The sequence below is a fragment of the Caretta caretta genome, chromosome 1, assembly GCF_965140235.1.
Source record: "Caretta caretta isolate rCarCar2 chromosome 1, rCarCar1.hap1, whole genome shotgun sequence".
Lineage (NCBI taxonomy): Eukaryota > Metazoa > Chordata > Testudines > Cheloniidae > Caretta > Caretta caretta.
In genome coordinates this window covers 177,995,726-178,023,650 of record NC_134206.1, presented here as the reverse complement: position 1 = coordinate 178,023,650, position 27,925 = coordinate 177,995,726, and the positions used below count along the sequence as shown (strand labels likewise).

General features: G+C 39.6%; 2 protein-coding genes across 3 annotated transcripts in view; one reads left to right on the top strand and one right to left on the bottom strand.

Annotated features, from left to right (window-relative positions):
* LIPI (lipase I) overlaps positions 1-16,372 on the bottom strand; it is a 42,624-nt gene extending 26,252 nt beyond the window's left edge. Inside the window, exons 1-5 of the mRNA XM_075124417.1 lie at positions 16,177-16,372; positions 9,083-9,459; positions 7,025-7,133; positions 3,923-4,024; positions 641-730 (exon numbers count right to left, since the gene is read on the bottom strand). Coding sequence (XP_074980518.1) covers positions 641-730; positions 3,923-4,024; positions 7,025-7,133; positions 9,083-9,459; positions 16,177-16,372 — 874 coding nt within the window. The remainder of the gene's footprint in view (positions 1-640; positions 731-3,922; positions 4,025-7,024; positions 7,134-9,082; positions 9,460-16,176) is intronic.
* On the top strand, positions 16,248-27,905 carry RBM11 (RNA binding motif protein 11). 2 transcript variants are annotated; one of them, XM_048868622.2, is made up of 6 exons: positions 16,315-16,472; positions 18,264-18,632; positions 20,415-20,577; positions 22,988-23,066; positions 25,337-25,430; positions 27,321-27,905. In XM_048868622.2, the coding sequence occupies exons 2-6, from the start codon at positions 18,630-18,632 to the stop codon at positions 27,651-27,653; spliced, it is 672 nt and encodes a 223-aa protein (XP_048724579.1). In that variant the 5' UTR covers positions 16,315-16,472; positions 18,264-18,629; the 3' UTR covers positions 27,654-27,905. The 2 variants fall into 2 exon arrangements, with proteins under 2 accessions (XP_048724572.1, XP_048724579.1); XM_048868615.2 differs by lacking the exon at positions 18,264-18,632 and having other exon boundaries at positions 16,248-16,472.
* Positions 27,906-27,925: the final 20 nt, after the last annotated feature.

The window sequence follows — 27,925 nt, the reverse complement described above, 5'->3', positions numbered from 1 at the left end:
GAATTCAGCTTGTAGTAGGGGAGCCTCAGTGCTGGTGCACTATTAGCCCAAAGTGAGCTTAGCAGCCTGTAACTAGACTCCTAATGGAATCAAAATTAGCTCTGATATTCTACAGTGGAGAGTGGAGGAAGTGCAATTAGCATGTAAGGCCCACACCAAGGGGCCCATACCACCAAGTATTAATACTTGTCCCCAACCTCTCTCAATTCACAGAGTTTTAAAACCTATGACCCTTGCCTAGCGAGTGCTACTTAGTTGATGGTGAGTCCCTCCATCATAACAAAAGGCCAAGTACAGTTCCAAGCACAGTTCCCATAATCAGGGTAATAACAATTTATTCTTCCTGCCCCAATAACAGAGACACTGGGGATCTCACAGCAGCCAAAGTGACCATTTGGGCAGCTATGGCCTCATTCTAGGCGGGGTGGGTGTGCCTATGCAAATGAGATCGGCCCCTGAAGTTCTTTTCCCCAACTTGCCACACCTCACCACCAGATGTCAGGATGGAGCTCATCCTGACACTGCTTACACATGCAAACCCCCCTGAGTTCAGTTTTGCCTTACCAAACCTTAGTTGAGTAACTGTATACATCTTCTGCCATGCTCTTTTCTGAATTAAGATGAACATATCTTTATTTACCACTAAACGGTGTTTGTGGACAGCCAGGCTGATCTTCTCCTCCATTTGGATAGAAATCAATATTTCCTAACGGTTTCCTGTAGCCGAAAACTAAAGTAAAAACATCTGAGGTAATAAAGTACATCAATGGATTTTTCAAATTATAATTTATAATTGCACAATAATGTTTAATAAGGCTTCAAGGTAAATAAAAGTTTCTGGAGCTTATTTTCCTATTGTTCTGTACATACCTCTCCTATTGAGATAAACTGAATATGTTCCGCAAAAACAAGGAGGAGTCCTTGTGTCACCTAAGAGACTAACAAATTTATTTGGGCATGAGCTTTAAATAACACTAATAAATAACCACAAAAGCTTATGCCCAAATAAATTTGTTAGTTTCTAAGGTGCCACAAGGACTCCTCCTTGGTTTTGCTGATACAGACTAACACGGCTACCCCTCTGAATATGTTCCTTTTTTCTAGTTGCACTCTTTTTTTTTCTTCTAATCATGTTATTTTCTCTAAAAACAAAAGTAATGATATGCAAAAATCAGTGGGCTATATTCTAATCAGATATTTGCACAGTACTCCTGTGGTAAATAACGGAGGGTGTAGCTCCCTTTTATGGACATCCAGCCAGCCAGTTAGCTATAAAATCCCTGTTAGTAGCTATTCTCTACTTGCTTTACCTGTAAAGAGTTAAAAAAAAGTCCATAGGTAAAAGGAAGAGAGTGGGCACCTGACCAAAATAGCCAATGGGAAGGCTAGAACTTCTTAAAATTGGGAAAAAATTTCCCCTTTGTCTGTCTGTGGTTGTTCTCTGAAGAGAGGGGACAGAGCAGAGACAGGGCTGGAGCTATGCTGTAAAAAGCTGCGGGCCAGGTATGAAAATCACCAGATCATACCTAAAAACTACTCATTTGAAACCCCAGATATGTAAGTAGATCAGAAAATGTCCAGGAAGATGTGATTAGGTTTATCTCTTTTATTTCTTTATGGCTTGTGGACTCTTTTGTGCTAACCCCAGGTGCTTTTATTTTGCTTGTAACCTTTAAACTGGACCTCAAGAGAGCTATCTTGATGCTTAATCCTTCTAATTGTTTTTTTTTAATCTAGCAAAAAGCCTAAATTCCAAGTGTATTTTCTTTCTTTTTTGTTTTTAATAAAATTTACCTTTTTTTAAAGAACAGGATTGGATTTTTGTGTCCTAACAGGTTTGTGCATATGTTGTTTAATTAGTTGGTGGCAATGGCTGATTTCCTTTGTTTTCTTTCTCATCTCTTCCCTGGAGGGGAGGGGGGGCGAAAGGGCTTGAGAGTACTCCACAGGAAGGAATTCCCAAGTGCTCCTTCCCTGGGTTCCAAAAAGGGTTTTGTTTGCAGTTGGGTGGTAGCAGCATCTACCCATCCAAGATCAGAGAGAAGCTGTAACCTTGAGAGTTTAACACAAGCCCGGACTGGTCAGTATTAATTTTTAGAATCCTTGCGGGCCCCCATCTTCTGCACTCGAAGTACCAGACTGGGGAATCAGCCTTGACAACTCCCATTGACACCAATGAGATTGCCATGCATGGAATAAAAGAAGACTAGAGCCCTATGTTTACGTAGTGTTGTGGCTCAGATTTAATTGCACAAAGGTCAGGAAATTCAGAGCTCTGGTTCGCCTCAGCAATCAAAATTCTGCACCCATGTTAGTTTAATTAGGGTTTTTCATTCTATGCTCACAACACTGAGCCCTGAGATAAACTAGCAGACTACAATACAATGTAGCAGAATGGAAAGGAACTGCTTTCCAGTCTTCCTATCCCCCCCAAAGACTCTCACTGATTTTAGTGGGCTTTGGATTAGATCCATATACCTTAAACATACATATATACAGTAAAACCGCAGAGTTATGAACACCAGAGTTCTGAACTGACTGGTCAACCACACACTTCATTTGAAATTGAAAGTACACAATCAGGCAGCGGCAGAGTCAAAAAAAAAAAAAAGTTAAAAGTAAACTACTAAAAATATGAAGGGAAAGTTGGTTTTCTTCTGCATAGTAAGGTTTCGAAGCTGTATTAACTCAATGTTCAGTTATAAACTTTTGAAAGAACAACCATAACATTTTCTTCAGATTTACAAACATTTCAGAGTTACAAACAACCTCCATTCCTGAGGTGTTCATAACGCTAAGGTTCTACTATACTTATTCATTTTACTGCATATGAGCTTTGTTTACAACATCAAGGTGTTTTAAAGATTAATGTTTTAATATGCCTTAATATGTAAGTCAATACATTAATGTTAACTGTTAATATTATTATTGAGAGACCTTATTGTGATACATATGACCAAAGCACAGAGATGCAAGATTTTCTGTGCTTTTAAAAATCATCAGAACTAATTATTCTTTGGCAGACTTATGGTGCTGTGGGAATCCTAACTGACTTTCTTGATTTTTGTATAATAAAAATCTTGATTTCAGCATTACACTAATGTGGTTCTGCTCAGGATTCTCAATAATGGCTCTAAATCCATCCTCAGTTAAAGTCCATCCTCCACAGAAGTCAAAAGGAGTGGTAGTTGCCTATCTGACAGAAGAATTTGGTCCTGTGGTATTAAAGTGTTCACAATTCTCGTATGTGTATGGACATGATGTGAGTATTGTACAAATTATCTTAATGCTTAACTAAGAGAACCTACAAAGAACACAGTGTGAATTGACCCATTACATTTACACATATTTTGATATCCTGGGGAGACTGCATGAATTCTTCTTCCTTCAAAGTGCATTTACTGGAACAATATAGACATAAATTACTGGAAAATAGTCTACTTCTCAGTGTCCCATGAACAAAAGGAGAGTTGTGTGGGAGGGAATCAACCTACACCTTTGTTGATTTTTTAAATTAAAAAAGTCCTGATACTAATTAGTTTTGGATCTAGAGCTGAAACCCTTAGGTCGCTCAAAATAGTCCAATTGATGACAACCAAACCCTTCATATAAGAACAGAAGGATTGGGCCCTTCATCTCTAAATATCATTAGTAAAAGGCCATATTCCATTTTCAGTTTGAACAGGCACATAGGGACTTATTTAATGCCACTGAAGTCAATGGAAAGACTCCCATTGAGTACAATGGGATCAGACCCTTCGATAGCAACAACTCAGAACTGCTCCTGTTTATCAGTATGAACCAGAACAACATTACTTAGATGCTCCTAATTGACTTTCTCCCCTCCTCTTTCCTACTCCTGCATTCCAGGTTGTATATTTCCTCCTAAACTCAAACAGGAAAGTATAAGCTATGTCATTACCATCCATATCAGTATGAATGACATCAACAAACTGTGCATCTGTATGATCCAATCTCTCACTTGGTGGTTTCCCACTGAATAAAGGGCCAGCTGGGTCAAGACCTGAAAGAAAAGAAGGATCATGTGGGCATTATTTTTCTAGGGCTCTATTTCAATAATAATTTTTAATCTAATTTTTTCTCAAATGTGGCCACCATGGCTGCATGCGGCCACCAGAGGCTTTTTGTGTGGCCACAGCCTCCTGGGTGGTGATGCGGGGGTGCGGGGAAGCGGTGTTAATAAATCTACAAATATCACTTTTCATAGAAACAGACTTACTTACTAGCAAGTCTAAAAAATAAGGCAATCAAAAAAACAAAAGAAACAACAACAACAACAAAAGACAAGAATATGCAAAGTACATTATTTGTTTCTATTCTGTTTGGGTCCAGTAAAAAATAAGACAACTGTACATTATTATTACTGAGTATGCAATAAAAACTTACATAAATAAATTACAATGATTTGGATGTGTATATGTCCATATTTATCTGTTTTTCCTTAAGTTAATTAAATATTTTAGGAAAAATTGTCAGAGTGGCCACCAGCAAGAGTTGGTGTGTTGGATCATATTAAAGAAGTTCTGTATTAAAATCACAAATGAATTTGATTCCCCATAGTTTAAATTCCAGGGTATTACTAATTAAGAGGTCTCTTGGTTTTTGGTACTGTTTCTCTCCCTCTATGTGTGAAACTTGCAAGCTGCTAATTGCGTTAGTACATTCTAAGACAGAGTCTGTTCTCAAAGCAATTCACACAGAGAGAGACTCAGAGCAATACTCTGTAACAACAGAAACAGCACCCAGAGACTCCCCGCCCTTTTGTTGTACTAACAATTGTGATTAAAATAGAGACAGAGGATGTATGTGGATGGATGCTTGGTGTGGATAATAACTGAATGATCAGGGAGGTGCCAGCCTAAGAATCCAGTGTCCATCGGCTGAAGAAGGTGTCAAGTGGAAATACCCAGAGGACCCCCCCGGAGGGCAGACTGGAATCCACCCAACAGCCTCAAGAATGGGAGAACCAAAGAACAAGATAACATCTAGCAGCACGGAGCCGTCAGGAATGTGCTATCTGCTGATTGATTCACCAACAGCATGATGAAGCAATTCCCATAGACTGGCATAGGAAGGAATTCCTATAAAAATGGACTCTAGAAAGTGAGAACTTTGAGTCTCCAGTTCTGCCACTACACTTCAGGAGCATCGGATGTGCATCTGACACGGACTCGGCTCCACTCTCGTGTACAGGCTACCTGGCCAGTACTCTGTCACGAGCAACTTCTAGGCTGGTAACTATAACCCCTATGCAGAACTGGTATGAATGAATGAATGAATGAAAATATAGTTAAGTAAGGAATAAGTAACAATACAACAGTGTGAGTTTTATATATATTTCTTTTTATTATTCTATTTACAATAAATGTGGCATTTTGCCTTGTCCCTTTAATAAGATCCTGCTGGTTTTTATTTTATGGGTATAACAGGTGGTATAACAGGCTGCACTCTGAGACCTCAAAAAATTTCTTGTGAGATCCCGCCAACACCCATGTTTGAATAGATGCCTTGACAATCTACTTTAACACATAGTTCATGCACAAAGACTCATCCCTTTCTGGGTTTGTCTATATTAATAAATTAACAATGCAGTTCAAGCCTTCACTCCAGACTTAGTATCTCCTAGGGTTCCTACTACAGGGCTGCTCAGTCCACATCCTAGATTCTCTCCACCCAAAGAGCCACTCCCACCTCACTTTTATCTAGGGGAGTAACAAGCCACCGACACCAGTGGTTCTCAAACTAGGGCCGCTGCTTGTTCAGGGAAAGTCCCTGGTGGGCTGGGCCGGATTTGTTTACCTGCCGCGTCCGCAGGTTCAGCCAATCGCAGCTCCCACTGGCCGCAGTTCGCCGCTCCAGGCCAATGGGGGCTGCGGGAAACTGCGCAAGCCGAGGGATGTGCTGGCCGCCCTTTCCGCAGCCCCCATTGGACTGGAGTGGCAAACCGCGGACAGTAGGAGCCGCGATCTGCCGAACCTGCAGATGCAGCAGGTAAACAAACCGGTCCGGCCTGCCAGCAGCTTTCCCTGAACAAGTGGAGGCCCTAGTTTGGGAACCACTGATCTACACCATGGTTCTGAGTCAGTAGAACCACTTTATTCTTTCCCAACAGAAACAATGTCTGCTAAGTGAGTGGGGTATTTCAGGCAAAAAATTCCAGACAGTGACACCAAAAGCACATGGTATAACATTTGCAGTGGTCCTGGTTCCAAACGAGCCATGCCCCATTTATAGGTTTGTATTGAAATTATCTGAAATTTGTGGTTAAACAGTTTTAGCGCAAAACCAGGTGAAACTAGTCAGGTTTTGACTGAGTTTTCATTTGAAATTTAGTATTTGTGAATCTGAAATTCAGAGAATGACAGGTGTGAACACCCAAAGATCAAAACAGAAGAAGCTAGTTTCTTGAAACTTGGTGAATTAAATGGCTTAGCTTTGTTCATCTCTGCCACAAATCCCTCAAATGTAGGGTCTCCATGCTGTATTTTTATGCACCCATATTCCACTGATATTAACATGCATCCAAACCTCCCACTGAAGTCAACAGGAATTCTGAAATACATACAATGCTTGATCAGGCCCTAAGGCCTAAAATTAGGTTTGTAAATCCATATTTAAGCTCCTCTAAAGCAAGTGGCCTGATCTGCGAGGGTGCTAGGCACTTGCAACTCCCATTTAGGATTCTAACTTTAGTCCGGTAGGTTTGAACATTTTGGTCACAATTTTTTTTTCCCCAAAGTGACTTAAATCCTAGGCTGAATTTTTGTAGTGGATTAAAAAAAAAATTTAACATATTTCTAAATACTGTTTATGCTACTGTTATATTGGGTCAAATTAATCTCTGGATTTACATCAAGGATGCATTTGATCCATTGTCTTACTAAATAATTTAATCGTGACGTATGTGTTGATTTTTCAACGCTGGCACCCATATGGTATGCAGCTAACTCAGACAATGATGGAAGATAAACTAGAATGGGGGTGGCAGATTTAAAAGTCTTACCTGTAATTCTGCCAAGTTTACCGTTATACATCTCTCCAACAAATCCAGCTATATGAGCCCCAAGGCTAACTCCAATCATATAAATAGAGTCAAGAGAAGCTCCAACTGCCTGTCAGTAAAAAAAAAAAAAAAAAAAAAAAAAGGCGTGATTATGGGTTATACAAATGTTAACCATAAGGTTTACAATATGGTTAGCTGAATAGACTTCAGTAAACTAAGTTTTACTATTTACTTTTCCTTAAAACTTTAGGGGGGGGTTCTGACTTTTAAAAATGATGGATTTTAAGTGTCTTTTTTATTAACTAGTTATACTGTACAGTAGTTATAAAAATGTAAGAAGGAGGCTGGTAACCTTTCTTCCAGGCTATCTCATTGATTTATTTTTGAAGAAGAGACAGAGTGTTATCAGATTCTCTAGAAAGGTGAACTCCTAAAACCGTCAGCTAAAAGCAACCCTAACCCCATCCCAATACAATTAAAAAAATACTACTAAGAAGCTCTGATATCACATGGCCAGTTCAGCAAGGCTACATCTGTAGGAACTCCTGAGAGGAGGCAATGCTTACCACATTCAGTAGGTGACTTTAAAAAAAAAAAAAAAAAAAGCTATTCCAGGACTCAGAGGCAATACCAGCAGATCTAGAGCCTGCAAGGCCATGGGATTGAGAACTTCTCTCAATCAGTCCTAGAGGTATGATATATTATTCCTGGTCTGGAGGTGAATTAACAACTAAATGGCTGCATAACAATCATTTTGTCAATATGACGTTTGGAGTCCTGGGCCTTAACATCTTTACCCCTACTTTTTATCCCCCTTGTGAACATTTTACTGTAACACAAGTTGTAGCAGAGCAAGATCTGCTCAGTGCATGTGGTGCAGCCACTGTTCCACTAGGTAGCCTACTTGCTTCCTGGTTTCAGAGTGGCAGCCGTGTTAGTCTGTATCAGCAAAAAGAACGAGGAGGACTTGTGGCACCTTAGAGACAAACAAATTTATTTGAGCATTAGCTTTCGTGGGCTAAACCCCACTTCATCGGAAGCAGTAGGAATCCCTGCATCAGGGATCTGGGATTATGCAATATGTAGTCCTGTCTACCCCAGTATGGGACTGTGCCTACATTCTTATAATTATTTTAGTCTTATGTCAGTTTTCCACCATATTTTTGTAAATTAGCTAGTGCAACCCAATCAGCATTAGCTGATCCCAGAGGCCATGTGGTGTGCCATATCTTCTGTCCTCTCTTCTTACCACAACCCACTTTTTTTCTCTGTTAACATTTGTGCAGATATTTTCTTGTTACAGAATCTTCAAACTTTCTGAGAATGCTCAGGATGGGAAGTGATGGGGATGGAAGAATTTCAGACAATAACATTGATAATTGAATAAATGAGACTTTAAATTATTTTGGTCCATTTAATTAAGTACTGATCCAAAACCTAGTGAAATACATCGGTGGGTCTTTCCACTAACTTTGTGGGCTCTGGCTCAGACTTTTATTCATCAACAATTGTTTTAGCTGCTCCTGTTAGCACTGGGAGGTATATAAAATATTTTGTACAATGGAGAACTGTTTTTAACTGCCTTGTATCAATGATTTCTGATAAACATTCCATATAAGTAATATTCATAAGTGGGCTTTCTTTGAACCTCATTTAGTACTTAAAGGAGTACCTGATGCAACAATTTTTAGCAATGTAATGGTCTAGAGTTTTGCATATCCTTCACATGACCTTTCTCCTCTGAGATAGCAGCTCTTTGCTTAATGCAGATGAAACTCCTTGCTGACAAAGTGATTCAAATATAACCTCAGTTCCATTGAAATAAAGTGCCCAAACCCCTTTTGACGTCAGTGGGAGCAGATGTGAGAACAAAGATATGTAAGTGATGCAGTGATAACTTCATGCAGTCACTAATGTAAGCATTTTGGTACAGACATTTCAAAGTATGGTATTTATTGTGTTCTTTCTGAGACCACTATATTTTGAACACTTTTTTTTTTACTACCCAAAGCTATGCTATTTTAAATAATTCACCTCCAGGGTAAATGTCTACCTTACCAACATCTGGTCAATGTATTTCTTCAAGATTTCTGCAACTCCTCTGCTGTTGTGGACAGCATTAGGATAAATTATAGTTGTAGCACCCCTGTTCCAATCTACTATAATGAGGTTAACGTCCTCTAAAGACAGCAGAAGTTCTTTTATGTCATTCAGCCATATTGGTGTAGAGCCTGTTAGTCTGAAGCCATGGACTACAAAGACAGTTTTCTTGGTCACATCCAGATATGTAGATGCTGTTGTATTATATTCACTGAGACTCTCGGAACAGTTTTGGTTTGTCCTTGTGTACAAGAGCAGTTTCACTTTTAGATCTGTCCCAGCTAAAGCATTGTGTATGCTAAGATCTGTGAACTCTTCACATTTTTGTTCTGTATCTGAAAAATATAAAAATGTTAGACAATTGTTTGATCAGTTAGACTCTGTAAAAGGCCATTCGTCTACACTCTTTCTTTCTCTAATTGTCCACAAAGGGTGAAGTACTTCCATTTATTCTAGCATTTTGAATAACTTATTTCCTCCCCAACAAACACAAACTAGTTGGTTTAGCACCTTCACTTTGTCCTCAGCTTTGCTGGGTTCACTGAACTCATCTAAAGCCTATGCTTATTCCAACTCTGTGACACAAACCTGGGGCCAGATCCCCAACTATCGTAAATCAACACAGCTACATGGACTTCAAAGCTGATTTACCCAACTGAAGGTTAGGCCCCCAATATTTTTACAAACCTTCCTCGGTTTTTCCTGTCATATGCCTCTTTATATAAAACAAAGTATAAAAATACAAACTGTCAATTTCTTTTGGAAAGTTGAAGTAGGAAGAGGAATAGTAACTACTCTGTTCCTAAATGGTAGTTTTTCTTGTAAGCTTATTTAAACTAAGTTTACTGAGGATTCTATAAATAGGCAAAAAAATAAATGGGAATCTGGCAGAGATTGGAGGAAGTGGTTGCAGCACTTTCACATTTCTCTGGAACCAAGTGGCATTACAGAGAAAGTGGACCTGGTTAAATCACCCACACAGCTACACATGGCAGGTCCAGAGGCCCTGGATATCCACAGTGCATTGCGGTGGAAGCATGAAGAGGATTACAAACTAGCTGACAAAGGTTTGGTTTTTTTAAAATCAAGAATACTGTGATCCACATAAGAATGTCACTTGAAAAGGTCCTTTATATTGTTTTAATCAAGAAACCAACTGACAGGTGAGATCGCTGAACACTATGTTCCAAATCTACATAACCAAGATAAATCGTGTGAATTTCAACAATTAACAGATGGAATAATTAGAGGTCAAATTATTTGTGGAATCATTGATAACCAGGCAAAAGCAAGGTTACTGCAAGAAATAGACTCGACGTTGCAAAGAATAGTGGATATATGCAGGGTTAGTGAAAACCAAAATAAGGTGACAGAGCAGGATACAAAAAGTCCTGAGTCTTCCTGCTCTATCATCTGGAAAGGCACAATATTTCTCCTGCTCATTCATGCAGTCACCTCATTAGAAATTATTGTAACCATAATTATTACATATTTGGAATTTCTGACTTTTAAAATTCAATACCAATTTTTTTCTGAATAAAAGTGTTAAATGTTTTATTTTAGTTTTAAGTAATTTGCAGTTATTATTTAACAGGTTACATCTTTGTGGACTAATATGACTCACTAAATCAGATAACTAATAAAAGAAGACTCGTCTGGCTATAATCTTTAATAGACTTGTATACAGTGAATCTTAGTAAAGTGAGGAACTCTGAAATTCAAGAACAGTTCAGATTCAGATGCAATTAATTTGATCTTTATACTAACAACATCAAAAGGTCCTATTTCAATGTCTTACATTGGCAAGATCCTGAAAAGTTATCATCTGTCAAATTTAATTTCTGGTTTTCAAATCATGTCAATGTTAGGTAAGGTGAGAAAACTAAAACATAAATTCTCTCTCACACATGCCACTCACACACCCACAACTACACGTTGGAGACAGTTTCAGTAAAAAAAAAAAATTATTTAGACATCTAATTGCATTTTAAATCTTCAGATTCACAGCTAAACTGTACAACATTTTTCCTCAGTGTACTATGAAACAGCTGTTCTTCCTCTAGAAAATCCAAAATGGATATCACTATCTTACAATTAGATAAGATTATTATTATTATCATGTATTTCTCAAACCTGTATAGTGAATTACAATGAGATATGTTAAATATTGAAATGTTCCTTGATATTAATGGGACTATTTTGATTTCTACACATGAAGCTCAATTCTCTCACTTACATCAGTGTAAATCAGGAATAAGTCCATTCAAGTCAATGGAATTACATGGGCATGAAACCAATGTAAGTGAGATCAGATTCAGATCAATGGAAACACAAAAGCCTATCCTGTTGGATTCAGAGTAACAGCCCTGTTAGTCTGTCTTCGCAAAAAGAAAAGGAGTACTTGTGGCACCTTAGAGACTAACCAATTTATTTGAGCATAAGCTTTCGTGAGCTACAGCTCACTTCATCGGATGCATACTGTGGAGATATCAAAGATGAGTGAAACCTATTCGCTGAAAAGTATGCTACATATGAGTTAAACGTATCTCAGATGTTTACTTTCAAGTATGAAATGAGTACAAAAGGTGTTCACTGAAAAGTAAATACAGGAAAAAGGACAATGCATCTGCTTTCTACACTTCTGCATACTTTATATTGTGGAATAGATGAAAACTCAAATGGATTTGAAATGTTTAGAAATAATTTGAGACCGTTCAGCAGTAAATTATTAAGCAAACTGGAAGCTTTGCAAATTTGATTTCACACATTTTTGAGGCAACATTTATTGGTTTCAGGTTTCAGAGTGGTAGCCATGTTAGTCTGTATCACCAAAAACAATGGGGAGTCCTCATGGCACCTTAGAGATTAACAGTTTTATTTGGGCATAAGCTTTTGTGGGGTAAAACCCATTTCATCAGATGCATGGAGTGAAAAATACAGTAAGCGGTATATATATACAGCACATGAAAAGATGGGAGTTGCATTACCAAGTGGGGGGTCAGTGCTAACGAGGCCAATTCAATTCAGGTGGAAGTGGCCTATTCTCAACAGTTGACAAGAAGGAGTGAATATCAAGAGAGGGAAAATTACTTTTGTAGTGCTAATGAGGGCAATGCAACGTATAACTAACAGTTGTATAACTAACATGTTTGTATAACTAACATTGCTTTTTATACACCCTCATGAGAATATTCAAATATGCTCTTTTGTCAGATGCAAAAATTATAAATATCAGCTGGGCAGTTGTAGTTATTCCAGAAAATATATATAATTTCACCCTTTTCCATTTAAATTTGTAAAATTTCTTTTATATTTGTCTTCACTTAATGGCTTTTGAGGCTAGGACAGAGAGAACCAACAAAAACACACATTTTGATTGGAAGGGCTTTAATAAACAAATGACAGTGTACATAAAAATAACTAATTCATACATTTGTAAAATATACTTTGAAATTCTTTATACCTAGTAAATTAATGCTGAATAATTTCAGATTATGCTTAAAACTATTTTGCAAAAACTATTTTACAGTTCTCATACACTTCCACAATACAAAGTGCACATACTTCTGTTTGTGTACAAAAATGCAGGAGATAAAGTATCATGTTTTTTCTTTATTTACCTTACACTGAAAACCTTTGTGCTACTTTCAAATCAGTCAAGTTCACCTGACTAATTGTTTGTTACATTAATCGTGATTCAGAAGGTTTAATCTACATGTCATTTTGCAGTTAGAAAAGTTAGTCTGCTTTGCCTGGAAAAAGTCAAGAGGAACTTTTCGTGGCTCTCTTACCTGATCTCACCCAGCACGTCAAAAGGATGAATAGAAACAGCTTCAACATATGGAAATGGTGAAAAGCAACATGTAACATCCACAACTGAATGGAGAAGATTTTAGTATTTCCTTATAGTGTGCTAGCTTTCACTATGATCTGACAATTAAACGTCACTGATAAAACAGGTGTGGTGAAGAGAAGGAAGTTACTTTGCAAAGGGCAAAAACCAATGTTTAAGCTTTTGCAATGCATGACTCCTCCTATTTACTCACTTAAATTGGTGATGCATATTCCATTCCTTCAGAGTTATTTTTGTGTTTTTTTCTAATCATCAGTTGCCTTTCCTTCTCTCTCCTTGGGAACTACTGGACTAACATGGGTCTATACCTTGTGAGTAGTTGATGTGGTACGTTACTGGTGGCTATGCCAGATATGTGGAATTTAGGGAGGAGTGGAAGTAATTGTACATTACTTTGCTTGCCCTCTCTGCTCAGATGAAATGCCAAGGAAGACAGACTATGTGGTTGTTTTTGATCGTCTGTTATACATCTGGTGGTCTGCAGAGTGTGGAAATAGAAGATGCTGAGATGGGCAAAAGCAACTTGCAGCAAAAACACATTTTGGCTATAAAATTGTTCCTCTGTAAGGACTAGAAAGAAAGCCATTGCATTCTTAGGGATTGATTTGACTTTGTGATTTTCCTAAGGATTCTCCCTCTAATCTTAACTCACAGAGGGAGTGGGGAATATTTTATAGAGGACAGAACTAGTAGTCAGAACTCTTGACTTGTATTTCTGATTCCATCGCTGGTTTGCTGTGTTATTGAGAGTAGGGTGACCAGACAGCAAGCGTGAAAAATTGGGATGGGGTGCGGGGTAATAGGAGCCTATATAAAACAAAGCCGCAAATGTTGGGATGGTCCCCATAAAATCGGGGCATCTGGTCACCCTAATTGAGAGTCACTCATATCACTTAACTTCAATGTGTGCCAGCTTCCCCATGTGTAAAACAGAATAATACTTACACCCTCACAGAGGTGTTGTGAGACTTAGTCAATTATGACCTCATTACCCTTCCCAGTTGGAAAACCCACAGGAGTAGAAAAAGGCAGAGTAAATCTGAGTGATGTTTTCCTTGCAAAGATTCCTTCACAATTGTTCCATTGGATAGAACAAGATATGGGGCCCATTCCTCATGGACTAGCGAGAGACCAAGAGTATCTGGGCTGGCTTTGTGTTCCTCTACTGTGTTAGGGGGTGTTTTGAGTCCGAGGCCAGCAGTATCATGTGGTGGAGATACTCTGGACTGTGTTGCCCAACAGCGAGAGTCAGTACTGCTTGCAGCTGTATTGCCCGATGGTGAGTCAGTAGACAGGGTAGGAAAACCCAGGCCCTCCCTACTCCAGCGGGTTCCAGCTCAGGGCCCAGTGAAACAATATGTCAAAGTATGCAGCCTAGGAGGGTGGGCACCTGCTCCCTGGGCCACTTCCTACCCTGGCATCAGTTCTTTTGCTGGCGTGACTGGGTCATTTCTGAGCTCCCCTTGGAGACCTCATTGGGCCCCGACTGGTTTTTGAATGTTATAATTCTTGACGTCTGAGAACCAGTCGGAGAACACTTCAATCTCTTTGGTCACTTGATTACAGACCTAAAAGTGGCACTTCTTCAACAAAAAAACTTCAAAAACAGACTCCAACGAGAGACTGCTGAATTGGAATTAATTTGCAAACTGGATACAATTAACTTTGGCTTGAATAAAGACTGGGAGTGGATGGGTCCTTACACAAAGTAAAACTATTTCTCCATGTCCCGTCCCCCCCCCACTGTTCCTCAGATGTTCTTGTCAACTACTGGAAATGGCCCACCTTGATTATCACGACAAAAGGTTACCCCCCTAACCTCCCCGCTCTCCTGCTGGTAATAGCTCACCTTAAGTGATCACTCTGGTTACAGTGTGTATGGTAACACCCATTGTTTCATGTTCTCTGTGTATATAAATCTCCCCACTGTATTTTCCACTGAATGCATCCGATGAAGTGAGCTGTTGCTCACGAAAGCTCATGCTCAAATAAATTTGTTAGTCTCTAAGGTGCCACAAGTATTCCTGTTCTTTTTATAATATCTAGTTGAGCCACATGATGGCAAGTCAAGCACAGGCTTTGTTTTTCATTTTCAGGGGGTGCTTACACCCCGAGAGGTCCCACTGGGAGCACGGGGCTGCAGTACCAAGGCCACCAAGTAAACGACAACTAATGCAACTTGGTGACAAGCGTATTCAAAAGTAACAAGTCTCTGGGCACCACTTGCTTCCTTTCGTGGAGCTGAGCCTGTGATTTCCCCACGGGGACCCCTTCTGCAGCAGGAAGAGGGGGGGGAGGTGGTCTCAGGCTGCCTGTCGCCCACAGTTTGGGTTGGCTTGGGTTGGCCAGTTTGGGTTGGCTGCCTTCCTGGAAGAGTAAAGGAGTACTTGTGGCACCTTAGATACTAACCACTTTATTTGAGCACAAGCTTTCGTGAGCTACAGCTCACTTCATCGGATGCATACTGTGGAAACTTCAGAAGACATTATATACACAGAGACCATGAAACAATACCTCCTCCCATCCCACTCTCCTGTTGGTAATAGCTTATCTAAAGTGATCACTGTCCTTACAATATGTATGATAATCAAGGTGGGCCATTTCCAGCACAAATCCAGGGTTTAACAAGAATGTCTGGGGGGAGCGGGGTAGGAAAAAACAAGGGGAAATAGGCTACCTTGCATAATGACTTAGCCACTCCCAGTCTCTATTTAAGCCTGAGTTAATTGTCTCCAATCTGCAAATGAATTCCAGTTCAGCAGTTTCTCCCTGGAGTCTGGATTTGAAGTTTCGCTGTTGTAAGATAGCGACTTTCATGTCTGTAATCGCGTGACCAGAGAGATTGACGTGCTCTCCGACTGGTTTATGAATGTTATGCATCAACTTCCTGGAAGAGGACACACAACACGATCTGGTCTCCAGCACAATCCTAGCGGCCTCTTGGCCTCGCTGGGCCCAGGCTGCAGCGCTGCTCGGGGACCGCGCACGGCAGCGGGGAGGGCAGCGCCAGGCCCCGGGGTCGGGGCCTTTGCGCAGGCGCTGAGCGGGCGGGGCGGTTGCCCTTGAGGCGAGATGGGGGAGAGGCTGCGACTGTGTCTCCAGTTGGTTCCCTGCCACCTCAGGAGGCGGGGTTGGAAACTGCGAAGCTCCGCCCCTGCCCGCGCGAGGGTTGCTAGGACGCCGAGCCCGAAAACGCAACGTTCTGGCGGCCGCCAGGCGCGGCACTCGTCTCCTAGCAACTGCGGTAAAGCACTCCCGCCTGCCTGTCGTGCTACTGAGGCGGGTGGCCGGTGCTTTACGGACGGTCGTGCGTGTTCACTCCGTCTTCCCCCCGCCCCGTGCGAGCGCTGATGGAGTGTTGGCGTTGACTGACTGACGCCCTGCTGGGCCGCCATGTCCGCGCCGGGGCGGGCGGGGGAGCCGGACCGGACCCTGTTCGTAGGGAACCTGGAGAGCCGCGTGCGGGAGGAGATTCTCTACGAGCTCTTCCTGCAGGTGCCGGCCGGGGGCGTGGCCTGGCAAGGGGGCGGGCAAGTGGAATGAGTGGGCAGGTGGGGGCGGGGCCTGGGAAGGGGGTGGGGTCAAAGAGGTGGAATGAGCGGTGGGACTTGGTAGGAGCAAGGCCTGTGGAATGCGGGGCCTGGGCGGATCCAGGGAGGCAGACTGGGAGATCATGGCCCCAGGGGCGGGGTCTGTGGAAGGTGGGGGCGGGGCTTGGTGGGAGCGAGGCGGGTGGAATGTGGGGGCCGGGCCCCGGGGGCGGGGCTTATCCTGGGGAGGTGGGAGGTGGGCTTGGTGGAATGGAAGGGCCCCTGGCTGGGGCAGGTTGGGGTGTCTCTGTGATGGGCGGTGGGGGGCTGCAGTCAGTACCGGAGCTGCCCCTCGTGTTGCCTGGCGTTGCCGGGCTCCCACTGGCGTCCAGCGGAGCAGGCTGAAGAAGTCACTCCCCCCTGTACAGGGTCCGTGTCCTGTTCTGTCCCCCAAGCTGGGGTTGAGGGTGCTGGCTCCCTTAGCTCTCCACTCTGTGTCTATGAGGAGGGTGGCCAAGCCGTCCCGTTGTCTAGTCTGGTATTCTCAGCCTCCAACGTTCAAAAATTGTAAATCTGGCCCCCAAATCACGTGACCTTAATAAACTTTTTGTTTTTTTATTTGCTTTCTGGGTTTTGATTCATTTGGGTCATGTTTTCCAGCATTTCTCTGTACCAGAAAAGATTAGAAAGGTACAAAAACACAAAAGGTTAAGAGAAAGCTAAGATTCTCATGTAATCACCTGCCTTCAGAAACTGGGGCATTAAGAAGACCTACTATTGCAAGACACATTGAATTTGTAAGAGTTGGTAACAGTAGTCCTTTGGTTGCTTCTGGGTCCTTGGACACACTTAGGCTACCCCGATTTGTAGGAACTAGTACAGGGAGGAGAGGCATGTGATCCATTGCCAGTGAGAAGCATGATGTCTAAATTTTCTCTCTCAAATGTTTTTGGTGCTTATGTATGCAAATTCCTGCCGGTTACCTTTTAAATGTTGAGGTAGGGATCAGTTTCTGCTATCTGTGTGTGTGAGTGCGTGCACATGTGTGTAGTGTTCACATCAGAAATTCACTGTCATCAGGGTTCCCCTCACTGACAATAAACAAAGGCCAATTATAGAAGAAAGCATCAAGGCCTAGACTTTTTTTTACTTTAGGAGGTTCGACCCTTTGTTATTGCCTCTGCCACTTCATAATCCTTGAATTAGCTTTTTCCAGAGATGGGGGTGAAAAAAGCATCCATCTCATCTCCCCTTAGCAGCCATTCTGGTTCTTGCTCCCTACATTTAAACCATGTTGTACTACTCATGCTCCCTGGTGAGACAGTCCATCATGCTGTCCCAGTGAAATAAAAATAGGATGAAACTCCCAACATGCAGTCCTTCACCCTGAAATGAATCTTGTATATGAGCTACCCTGATCAGCTGATCCTGGCTAACAGTGTATTCCTATTAGCTGTAGCTTCCATCATACACCTCCTCAGGAGTCCAAGCAGGTCTTTCCTTCTTCCTTATTCTCCTTTCTTCCCCCATACATGCTCCTTTACTCTTATTTTTATTGTGGCCGGATGTGCTCCACAGAACACTCCAAAAACACTCTGAAGGCTTTAGTTCCTAAACCTTTTTTCCTGTATCATAGTGTTTTCTCTTACCACATTAAATAGAAAGAACAGCTATAAAATTGATTCTCTTTTCGTTTTTATAACTATTCGTTTATGTAACTTTGCTCAGCACAAAATTATTTTTTATTTATAAACAGGAAGATCTACGTATAAAAGACTGATCATCAGAGCACATGGTTTGTTACTACTAGTTCTTGAAGAACCAGATCATCTGCATTAGACAAATCCTGAGCAGCAGACTGGATACCTGTAGGAAACTTGCAGATTAGGAAAAAAAAATTGCTTCGAGATTCAAACAACTCTGGAAAAAATAAAGCAGAGTTGAAAAAGTTGGTGGATGATTTGCCATTACTTTGAAATGTGCTTTCCTTTAAAAACCAAATACTTCAAGATGTTTGATCATGCAAGATCACCTTTCTGAAGACTCCCTGCACAGGATAGCGTGAACTGAACCTTCTGCCTATCTTGATCATCATTCTGCAGCGATAGAATTAGAAAAAAAAATGGTACATTATTTTTGTTCCTTCATATTTACCTTCATCTTTTGTATTCTCCATTTTCTTCTGAAAAAAAATCTTTTTTTTTTTTACTTTATTTTCAGAAAGAAGTGTGTGCAGTCATCTTATTTAATCTAGTCCCAATTCATAGATAGCTGGCAACAATGCCTTGCTATCAGAGTACATTAATCCAGAATCCCTAATGTCCTTAATGAGGATCCTTAATGTCTTCAGTGTGATAATATGGAGTGGATAACATGACTGTCAGCTCAGCACCATGAATCAAAAGGATCAGTTCCCTAGACAGACAAATTCTGATTTTGCGTTTTGCTAATGATCATCTAAAATGCTGAGTAGTACATTAAGTAGAAATACAGAAAACCGAAGATTGATTTTATTTTCCTTTGTGCTCTAGTGTTCTCCATTTAACCTGTGCATATACGTGGCAATATAAGCCTCTGGCAGTTTGTGCAGGAACAGCAAGTTAACAATTGCTGAAAAGCCAGGCACACAGCATGCTACCTGGCCTAAAGTAGTACATGATTTTGATGGGTTTTTTGGCTCTTATCTGAAACTTCATTTCATCATCAGTACTTCCAACAAGCAAGCCACTCATTTAAGACCAAAAGTCTAGTGGCTGTACAACAATAATTTGGACATCCAGTTAGTTGCTTCATGACCCCACCTAGTGAACTGAACAGAAATTTTACCAATCCAAGAGAGCAGTGGAATTACGTATGTGTCCCTGCTACAAATGAGCCAACTGTAGTGTGACCACTCTTAAGCATTCCTGGTTTGTGGTAGGAGGGCTCCTCTTGCCATTTCCTCTCATTCTGCCAAATCACATTTTAGAAGTGAAGCATATCTGAGGAGGAAAAGCTGATTCAGTGACTAAAATACTAGTTCATTCTTCTCTTTTGTACTGAAGGCCAATTGTCTTGGATGCTGTATTATGAAAACTACTTATTTGAAGTGCAATAATCAGCATTTCTTGAAGTATGATCACTTTGAACTTGGTTCTTCTAAAAAAAAATGCTTACCCGCTACTGAAACAAATGGCACAGAGGTGGATCCCTTCTCTATGGAGACATGTGGGCCTCATGCTTAATAAGCTACAGTGTATCCCTAATGGTTGTCAGTGTCCCTGGTTTTTCTTTGTTACATATTTGTGATGACAGGTAGGCAATGTTCCAGTGAAAACTGATTTTTTTTGGTATTGTTTTAATTACAGATAACAGTGGAGCCACATACCCAAGTTTGCTATTCCTACCACAGTCTTTTTTTTTTTTTTTAAGTAGCTGATTGCAACTGAATAATGCTACTTGTTACCTGAACTTATGCAAGCTCCAACATGGATGGGTACCTAGTTATATGTAGCTGGTATTACTCACTATTTGAATTGCACTAGCAGCACCCAAATGTTTCTATTTGGATTGTGCAAGCTGGTGTTTCTGCCACAAATAATTTATAATTTAAAAAGATAGAGAAAGTGTGAGTGGGGTGATCAGGACCAGTGATAAGCACACATCAATTAGATGTTTTGTTACCTTCAAACAGGTGCACAGCTGACCTTTACTTGCAAGAGCCCCAGGTCTGGAGCTGTATGGATGCAGTCAGTAAAAAATGATGTGCATAGTTGGAATGATGTAGGGAATCTTAAATAGCACATGCTTGCATTTTGTTTAGGTCTGACCATTAATAAATATTCATGAATGAAATAAAAATTCAAAACAGAATTAAAAGCTAATCTCTACTAAGGATTTATGAGAAAATAATGTAAGTTTCTTGCAGGCTGGACCATTAACCAATGTGACAATATGTAAAGACAAAGAAGGAAAACCCAAGTCTTTTGGATTTGTCTGCTTTAAACACACAGAATCAGTGCCTTATGCTATAGCTCTGCTGAATGGAATCCGTTTATATGGAAGACCAATTAAAGTACAGTATCGATTTGGTAGGTTTAGTAATTCCCAAACTATTGAATTAACAACTTTAGTTTTCCTTTAATGTGAAATTCTAGCTCTGCTCTGTCATTGCAGAATGGATTTAGTAGCTGTGCGACATGCAAATTCTTGATTTGCTGTAGTCTTTTTGAGAAGTGGGTTACAAGTGAACAAAGCACAATCTGTTCTCTTAGGAAGAAATTGTCTGTATTCATATAGCGTTTTTGAGATAAAATATTTGTGTTTTTAAGTTTAGTAAGGAAGGAAGGCCGGGGATTCAGAACATAACTTGTAAGGTATCAGAGAGGACAACACGATGGCAAAAAATTCTGATCACACCAATGTAAATCTGGAGACAGTAGAATCACCCTGAATTTGCACCAGAGTAACTGAAAGCAGAACTTGGCTGAGAATGTTTACAGTAGAGTATTTAATCATGTTTGCATGCCAAGTTTTTTTCTGAGGCAAAAAAGGGATATGTGGACTGTTTGCATGTGCTTGTTTTTACTTTTTTTTTTTTTTTTTAGATGGAAAATAATGTGATTAAAAGGGTACTATCAAATTGGGTTCAAATTTTAATTCTGTGTTTAAGAAAATAAAACTCAAACTTTTGTAAAACTTGTGACTAGTAGATTCCACTAACATGTCTGAAAAGAATTTCAGTTTAAACATTTACAAAACAAATATTGACGTATTAGCCCGGGCATCCTGTTGACACTACAGCATATACTGTTCCTTACCATTAGTGAAGTTGCACCATTGGTGTGTTACAGCTATGAAGTTTACTAATGTAGATACAGTCTTTGCTGGTCATTTAATCATACAGAATATAAAAGTATTTTACACAGTAAAATCATTTATTACTTAATTCTGTCAGATATAATTCATTGTGAATGGAAAGTCAGTCTATCATAAATGGTAGAAAATAAACTTGACTTTCAAATTGACAAATTTAATAATTTGGAGGGAGAATGCAGTAAGATACATAGGTAACTGCTTTCAAAATAGAAAATGATAATTTCCTTTTAATATCACAGTGAAATATAACTATATACGTGATATATAATTATAATGTGTTATTAATTTTCTTTATATCTCAATAATGGCCTGCCAGCCTAACCAGCAAGAAAAGTGTGCTGAAGTACTGTACTAGATGTACTAGGTGTGATTTCTCCTTCCTGCCCTCTTCCCATATTTTTTCATCGGTGCATGGGTACTTGGATTGGTCCCAATGAAGTTTGCCATTGACTTCTGTGAGATCAGGATTTGATTTCCATATCCCCTCAGTCTCAGTCCGAGAACTACCCCAATGATGAGTTAAGAATGACATTTCAGATTGTACTTTTTTAAGATGAAAAGAACACTTTCCAGCAGTTTATTTCAAAAAATAATCAATCCATTAAAATTTGTTACAGAGAATGTTCTGCATATGTTATATTTCTTTCTAGAAAACTCAAAATCTGTCACTGAGTCATCTTCTGAGTGAGTCACCAAAAAGAAACAACCAACACAGTCCACTTTAAGAGCAGAATGTCCAGGCTCTTTAGTACTAGAGTAAAACTATTCTGAAAGCTGTGGTGAAGTTGACTGTAAATTAAACAAAATATTTGTTTAGCCCCACAAAGAGCACAGGAAAGAGAAAATAAACATTTGGCAAAAAGAAAGTGAAATATTAGTTAGAGAAATCTAATTTTCAAGCTCTTGTACCAAGAGTATTTACAAAAAGTGAAGAGAAGAAAAAGTGAATCTTACTTGTTGAAAGTGTGTCCCTTTAAGTCAAATCCTTAATATTATTTAAACATTTTGGGATTATGTAAATATACTATGGTAATAATTTATGTTGTGTACTAAATAAAAGCTATAGGATTTCTAGTCTGTTGAAACTAATGGGATAAAAAAAATTTTACATTCAAAATAGGAGTCCTAGATCAAAAGAGTTCTGTTGGCATAAGTTAACATTTTCAAAAAGTGCCTGAGTGCTTTAGGAGCTTAAGTCCCATTGACTTTCAATGAGATTTAGGCTTCTAAGTGCCTACATCTCTTTTGAAAAGGGACTTAAGCTCCTGAGTCTCTTAGCCACTTTTGAAAAACTTACCCATGAGTTAAGAAAATACCTTCTACAACAAAGTGGGCCAGGTTCTGCTTTCAGTTAAACCACTGTTAAATCAGAAGTAACTCCACTGTAATAAGTGGGGTCACATGAATATTCCGCTAATGTTTTCATGCGGTCACAATCAGGCTCTGGAACTTTAACCTGCTGTAGAATGGTGTCTTACATCTACAAGTGCTTGGTATAAAAAAATATACCCAACTTTGTGTCTCCCACAACTGATTTAGGACAGTTTATTTATTTTTAACCAGTTAAGGTAATAATCTTCATATGAAACAGAATAAATGTTACCATTTTTATTTTGTTTACAGGGAGTTCCCACTCACCAGAGTTAAACAGCCCTAGTCAAGGTTCTGAGAACTGGGTTGACATATATTCACCAACATATAGGTAATGGAGAAGATCTGTAAAAATATCATTGCAAAGTGTTCAAGATATTGCATTATTTTAATTAAAATTTTATTTAACACTTAATTGAAATCTGCCTAGTGGGATAATACAATCAGTGGGTGAGAAGAAGGAGTTGAATTAGCTTTCACCAAAAAACCCCCCACATGTATTTTTAAAGTACTGAGGGCTCAATCCTACTTACATTGTAGTATGTGGAAACAGCAGTAGGCCTTTATAGAAGTAAAGCAAGAGACACTTTAATACCCAGGATCATTTTATAAGTATTTCAAGGAAACAAATACCTAATAGAATAAATTTCACCCTGTAAAATGATGGTCATAATATATTATTTTTGGCCCCACACATACAGTATATGTTGCTGTGCCTGGGATTGATGGTACATGGAATTCTCAGTCTCTCTGATTCTGTGCCAGACCCTGAATGGTTCTACAGTAGAATCTCAGAGTTATGTATACCAGAGTTACGAACTGACCAGCCAACCACACATCTCATTTGGAACTGGAAGTACACAATCAGGCAGCATCAGAAACAACAACAAATACAGTACAGTACTGTAAAAAGAAAAGGAGTACTTGTGGCACCTTAGAGACTAACCAATTTATTTGAGCATGAGCTTTCGTGAGCTACAGCTCACTTCGAAAGCTCATGCTCAAATAAATTGGTTAGTCTCTAAGGTGCCACAAGTACTCCTTTTCTTTTTGCGAATACAGACTAACACGGCTGTTCCTCTGAAACAGTACAGTACTGTGTTAAACGTAAACTACTAAAAAAAAAAAAAAAAAGAACCATTTTTATTCTGCATAGTAAAGCTGTATTAAGTCAATGTTCAGTTGTAAACTTTTGAAAGAACAACCATAATCTTTTGTTCTGAGTTACAAACATTTCAAAGTTACAAAGAGCCTCCATTCCAAGGTGTTTGTTAACTCTGAGGTTCTACTGTATTATATTAGGGGTGGGGGCCTTTTGGTATGAAACATCTGGTATTTTAAAAGTTGTAATCCATACTAGAATCTGAGATCAGTATGTATATACCACATATATAAACAGTTGTAGTGTATTTTGACTCCATTCCTGCTAGCTAGTCAAGCTGTTGGGGACCATGTTACCTCTGCCTAGTCGCAGGTCAGCAAGCTTGGTTTTTAGATCACTGTGGTTGGGCCTGGATCCTATTACTTTAAACATTTGGGTGTTTAGAATGGATACTATGTCAATCCAAAATAACCAGACAGAATGAATTTTACATGCCTTGTTTCTTTCACAAGAAAGTATAAATGTAAAATTATTTCAGAGCATTTTTCCCCCCACAAAAAAAACCTCTAGAACAGAGGTGGGCAAACTATGGCCCGCGGGTCACATCTGGCCCACGGGACCATGCTGGCCCGGGAGGCTAGTCCCTGGACCCTCCCGTGCTGTTCCCACAGCCATGCCGCCACGTGGGCAGCGGGGCTGCAAGTTCCTGCCGCTCTGAGCGGTATGCTAAGGGGGTGGCGCGTGCGGGCTGGTGGGAGGATGGGTAGGGAGTCCTGGGGGGCAGTCAGGGGACTGGGAGCAGGGGGCGGTTGGATGGGGTGGAAGTTCTGGGGTGGTCTGGGGACGGGGAACAGGGGGGTTGGATAGGGCGTGGGAGTCCCGGGGGACCTGTCGGGGCAGGGAGCAGGGGGTGTTGGATAAGGGGTGGGATCCCGGGGGGGGGGGAGGGGGGAGTAGTACCCAATGTGGCCCTCGGGCCAAAAAGTTTGCCCATCCCTGCTCTAGAACTACATTTTTTAGAAAAAAGCAATTAGTGATAATGGAAATAATTTTAAAACCCCATCAAGTTTGTGTACATGTACAAATGACATAAGAATATAAAAACAAATCATCATAGTGGAGCTTACCTCTGAAAATGCAGCCTAGATATTCAACACTTTTGTTTAAAACTCTGGCAGAACTGTTAAGGGAAATTAAGCTCTCAGGGCTTGATCCAATGTCCTTTAGAGTCTATGTAAGTCTTTCCATGGACTTCAGTTGACTTTGAGAACAGGCCTTCAGGAACAGTCCTTTGCTGAATCCTCTCTTCTAGTTCCTTTAGTTGACACAATTTTGTCATGGAGCTTCAGCTGTTAAAAGCTGAATAAACTCCTGTTTTAACATATCATCCATCTAGTTGGCTGCATGTGATATCCCCAAAATTCAGATAATTGATTTTTTTTTTTAAAAAGGAATCTTTGATAAGAGTCGTCTTCACGTATTTATGATTGTTTTCACAGGAATCAAGAGCCTTATGGCAGTCCTCCATTTCCCATTACTCCTTTTCCAATGAACAATAGTTTATCTCAGGAATATTCAGTCTTTCAAAAGATGGTAAGTTTTCTTAAATGTTACAAATATGGTTAATAGTTGATCCTTCCATTAAAGCAAAATGACTTGTGTGAAATGAAAGACAACAGAATTCATGTATTAAAGAGTATAGTTTCTGAATTTCTAGTCACCATGTCCAAATAACAGAGGTATATCTGGATGGTAGTTACAAATTCTTAGCATACCAGGGAGTATAAAAATTGGATATTTTGTTTTCTGACATGGTGCTTGTGTAACACATTAAAATGGAAGCCTGATCAGAATTTGAGTGCCTGGCTACCAGTCCAAAATTTTAATCCTGCTCTGACATTGGCTCTCTCAAATTGAGGGAGCCCCATTCTTCTGAAAAATAAGGTTGCTTATTTTGCTGCCTGGATATGGATTTTAGTGCCCAACTTTAGGCAGCAAACATTGTGGGCTGGATTCTGTGTTGCCCTGTGGTCCAATTAGGCTGCCAATATTAAAGACAGTGGATCTGCTAAACTAGGGAATACTTCTCCTGTCTCATCTGGAGAAGCACTAGGTGTGCTGAAAGTATAGCTAGGAGAGTGTGGATGAAACATCACTGCAGTCCAGCTGTCACAACTGCCCCAGGCATAAACTGGAGATGCCCTAACTTAGTCAAAGGCCAAAGTTAGAATTTGGGAAGGCACAAAGGTGACATAAAACCAGTTTTCTGCCCCAAGCCCTTTCCCCCAGCATGTGCATGCACGCACACACACACACACTTATAATTTGTATTGCCATCCCTGTTCCTGCTTATCTAGAACAGAGAATCTGACGCATTGGGTCTAACATTTTCTTTAATTTTCCTGTCTGTAAAATGGAGATATTAAAGTATCCTACAAAGGTATAGAACTACTTAATATTTTTGTAGCTCTTTGAAGATGGAAAAGCATGATATAAGGTAATAACTTATAGTTGTAAAATGGTGCTAACATTTTCATTATAAATGCAGTGATGCATGCAAAATTAAGATTTGTCTTGTTAGAACTTAGTCTAATATGCAGGGCTATCAATTTATTGCAGTTAACTCAAGCAATTAACACAAAACAAATTAACTAGATAAAAAGTAGTCACGATTAATCACAGTTTTAATCATACTGTTAAACAGCAGAATACCAATTTAAATTTATTATAAATGGTTTTGGATATTTTTCTACATTTTCAAATATACTGATTTCATTTACAACACAGAATTGAAAGGGTATGGTGCTCACTATATATTATTTTTTATTACAAAATTTGCACTGTAAAAAAGAAAAATAGCATTTTTCAGTTCATCTCATACGAGTACTATAGTTTAATCTCTTTATCATGAAAGTGCAACTTACAAATGTAGAATTTTTACATAAATGCATGCAAAACCAAAATAAGGTAAAACTGTAGAGCCTACAAGTCCACTCAGTCCTACTTCTTGTTCAGCCTATCGCTAAGACAAACAAGTTTGTTTACATTTATGGGAGATAATGCTGCCTGCTTCTTATTTACAATGTCACCTAAAAGTGAGACCAGGCATTTACATGGCATTGTTGTAGCCAGTGTTGCAAGGTATTTACATGCCAGATATGCTAAACATTAGTATGCCCCTTAATGCAATCTACAATTTGAAGCATGGTCTTTTTTTAACCTTTTTTACAGTGAAAATATATGTAATCAAAACTAATAATATAACGTGAACACTGTGCACTTTGTATTCTGTGTAGTAATTGAAATCAATATATTTGAAAATGGAAAAACAACAAATATTTATAATAAATTTAAATTGGTATTCTATTGTTTAACAGTGCAATTAAAACTGATTAATTGTAACTGTTTTTTTAATCTCTCAATTAATTGTGATTTTTTAGTCCTTTGACAGCCCTACTAATAACTGAGTTTTTGTTTTTTCAGATGAGCCATTTTTTAACACAGCAGTATGCTGTTTACAGTCCAATGGAACAGCAGCTTCCTTACTATCAGATGACTCCACCACCATCTTCAGTTTTGCCCATGCCACCCTATATGAATCCTGTTGAGGATTTTAAAGCTGGGCAAAGCTCTTTTGAGTGGGTTCCTCCACAGCTGAGCGACTGTGAATCATACCTGGCAAATGAAAATGCTTGTAAAAGAAAAAGAGAGCAGCAAACTAGTGATAGTGACAGTAGCATGGAAAATGACAGAAAAAAACAAAGAGAACATGGCCAAAAATACCGGAAGTGTAAAGTCAAGAAAAAAAGGCACTAATACTGTGTGACTGAGTTCAGTTTTTTTTTAATTGCACTTTTATTTGTTCTTTTTATTTGAGAGTGAGCGTCTCTCATTTTTGCACTTTACAAAAATGGATTCACAAGATTCATGACTATTATTTTTGAAATGTAGTATGTATAAAGTATCCTGACATTGCAGTTAACATATTTGGAGGAAGAAATCCTTCTAAAAAAGGTATAGGAAAAGTATTGTAAAAGTTGAACTTTTCCTAATAAAGGACAAAAGCACTTTTGTTTCCCTTATTTTTT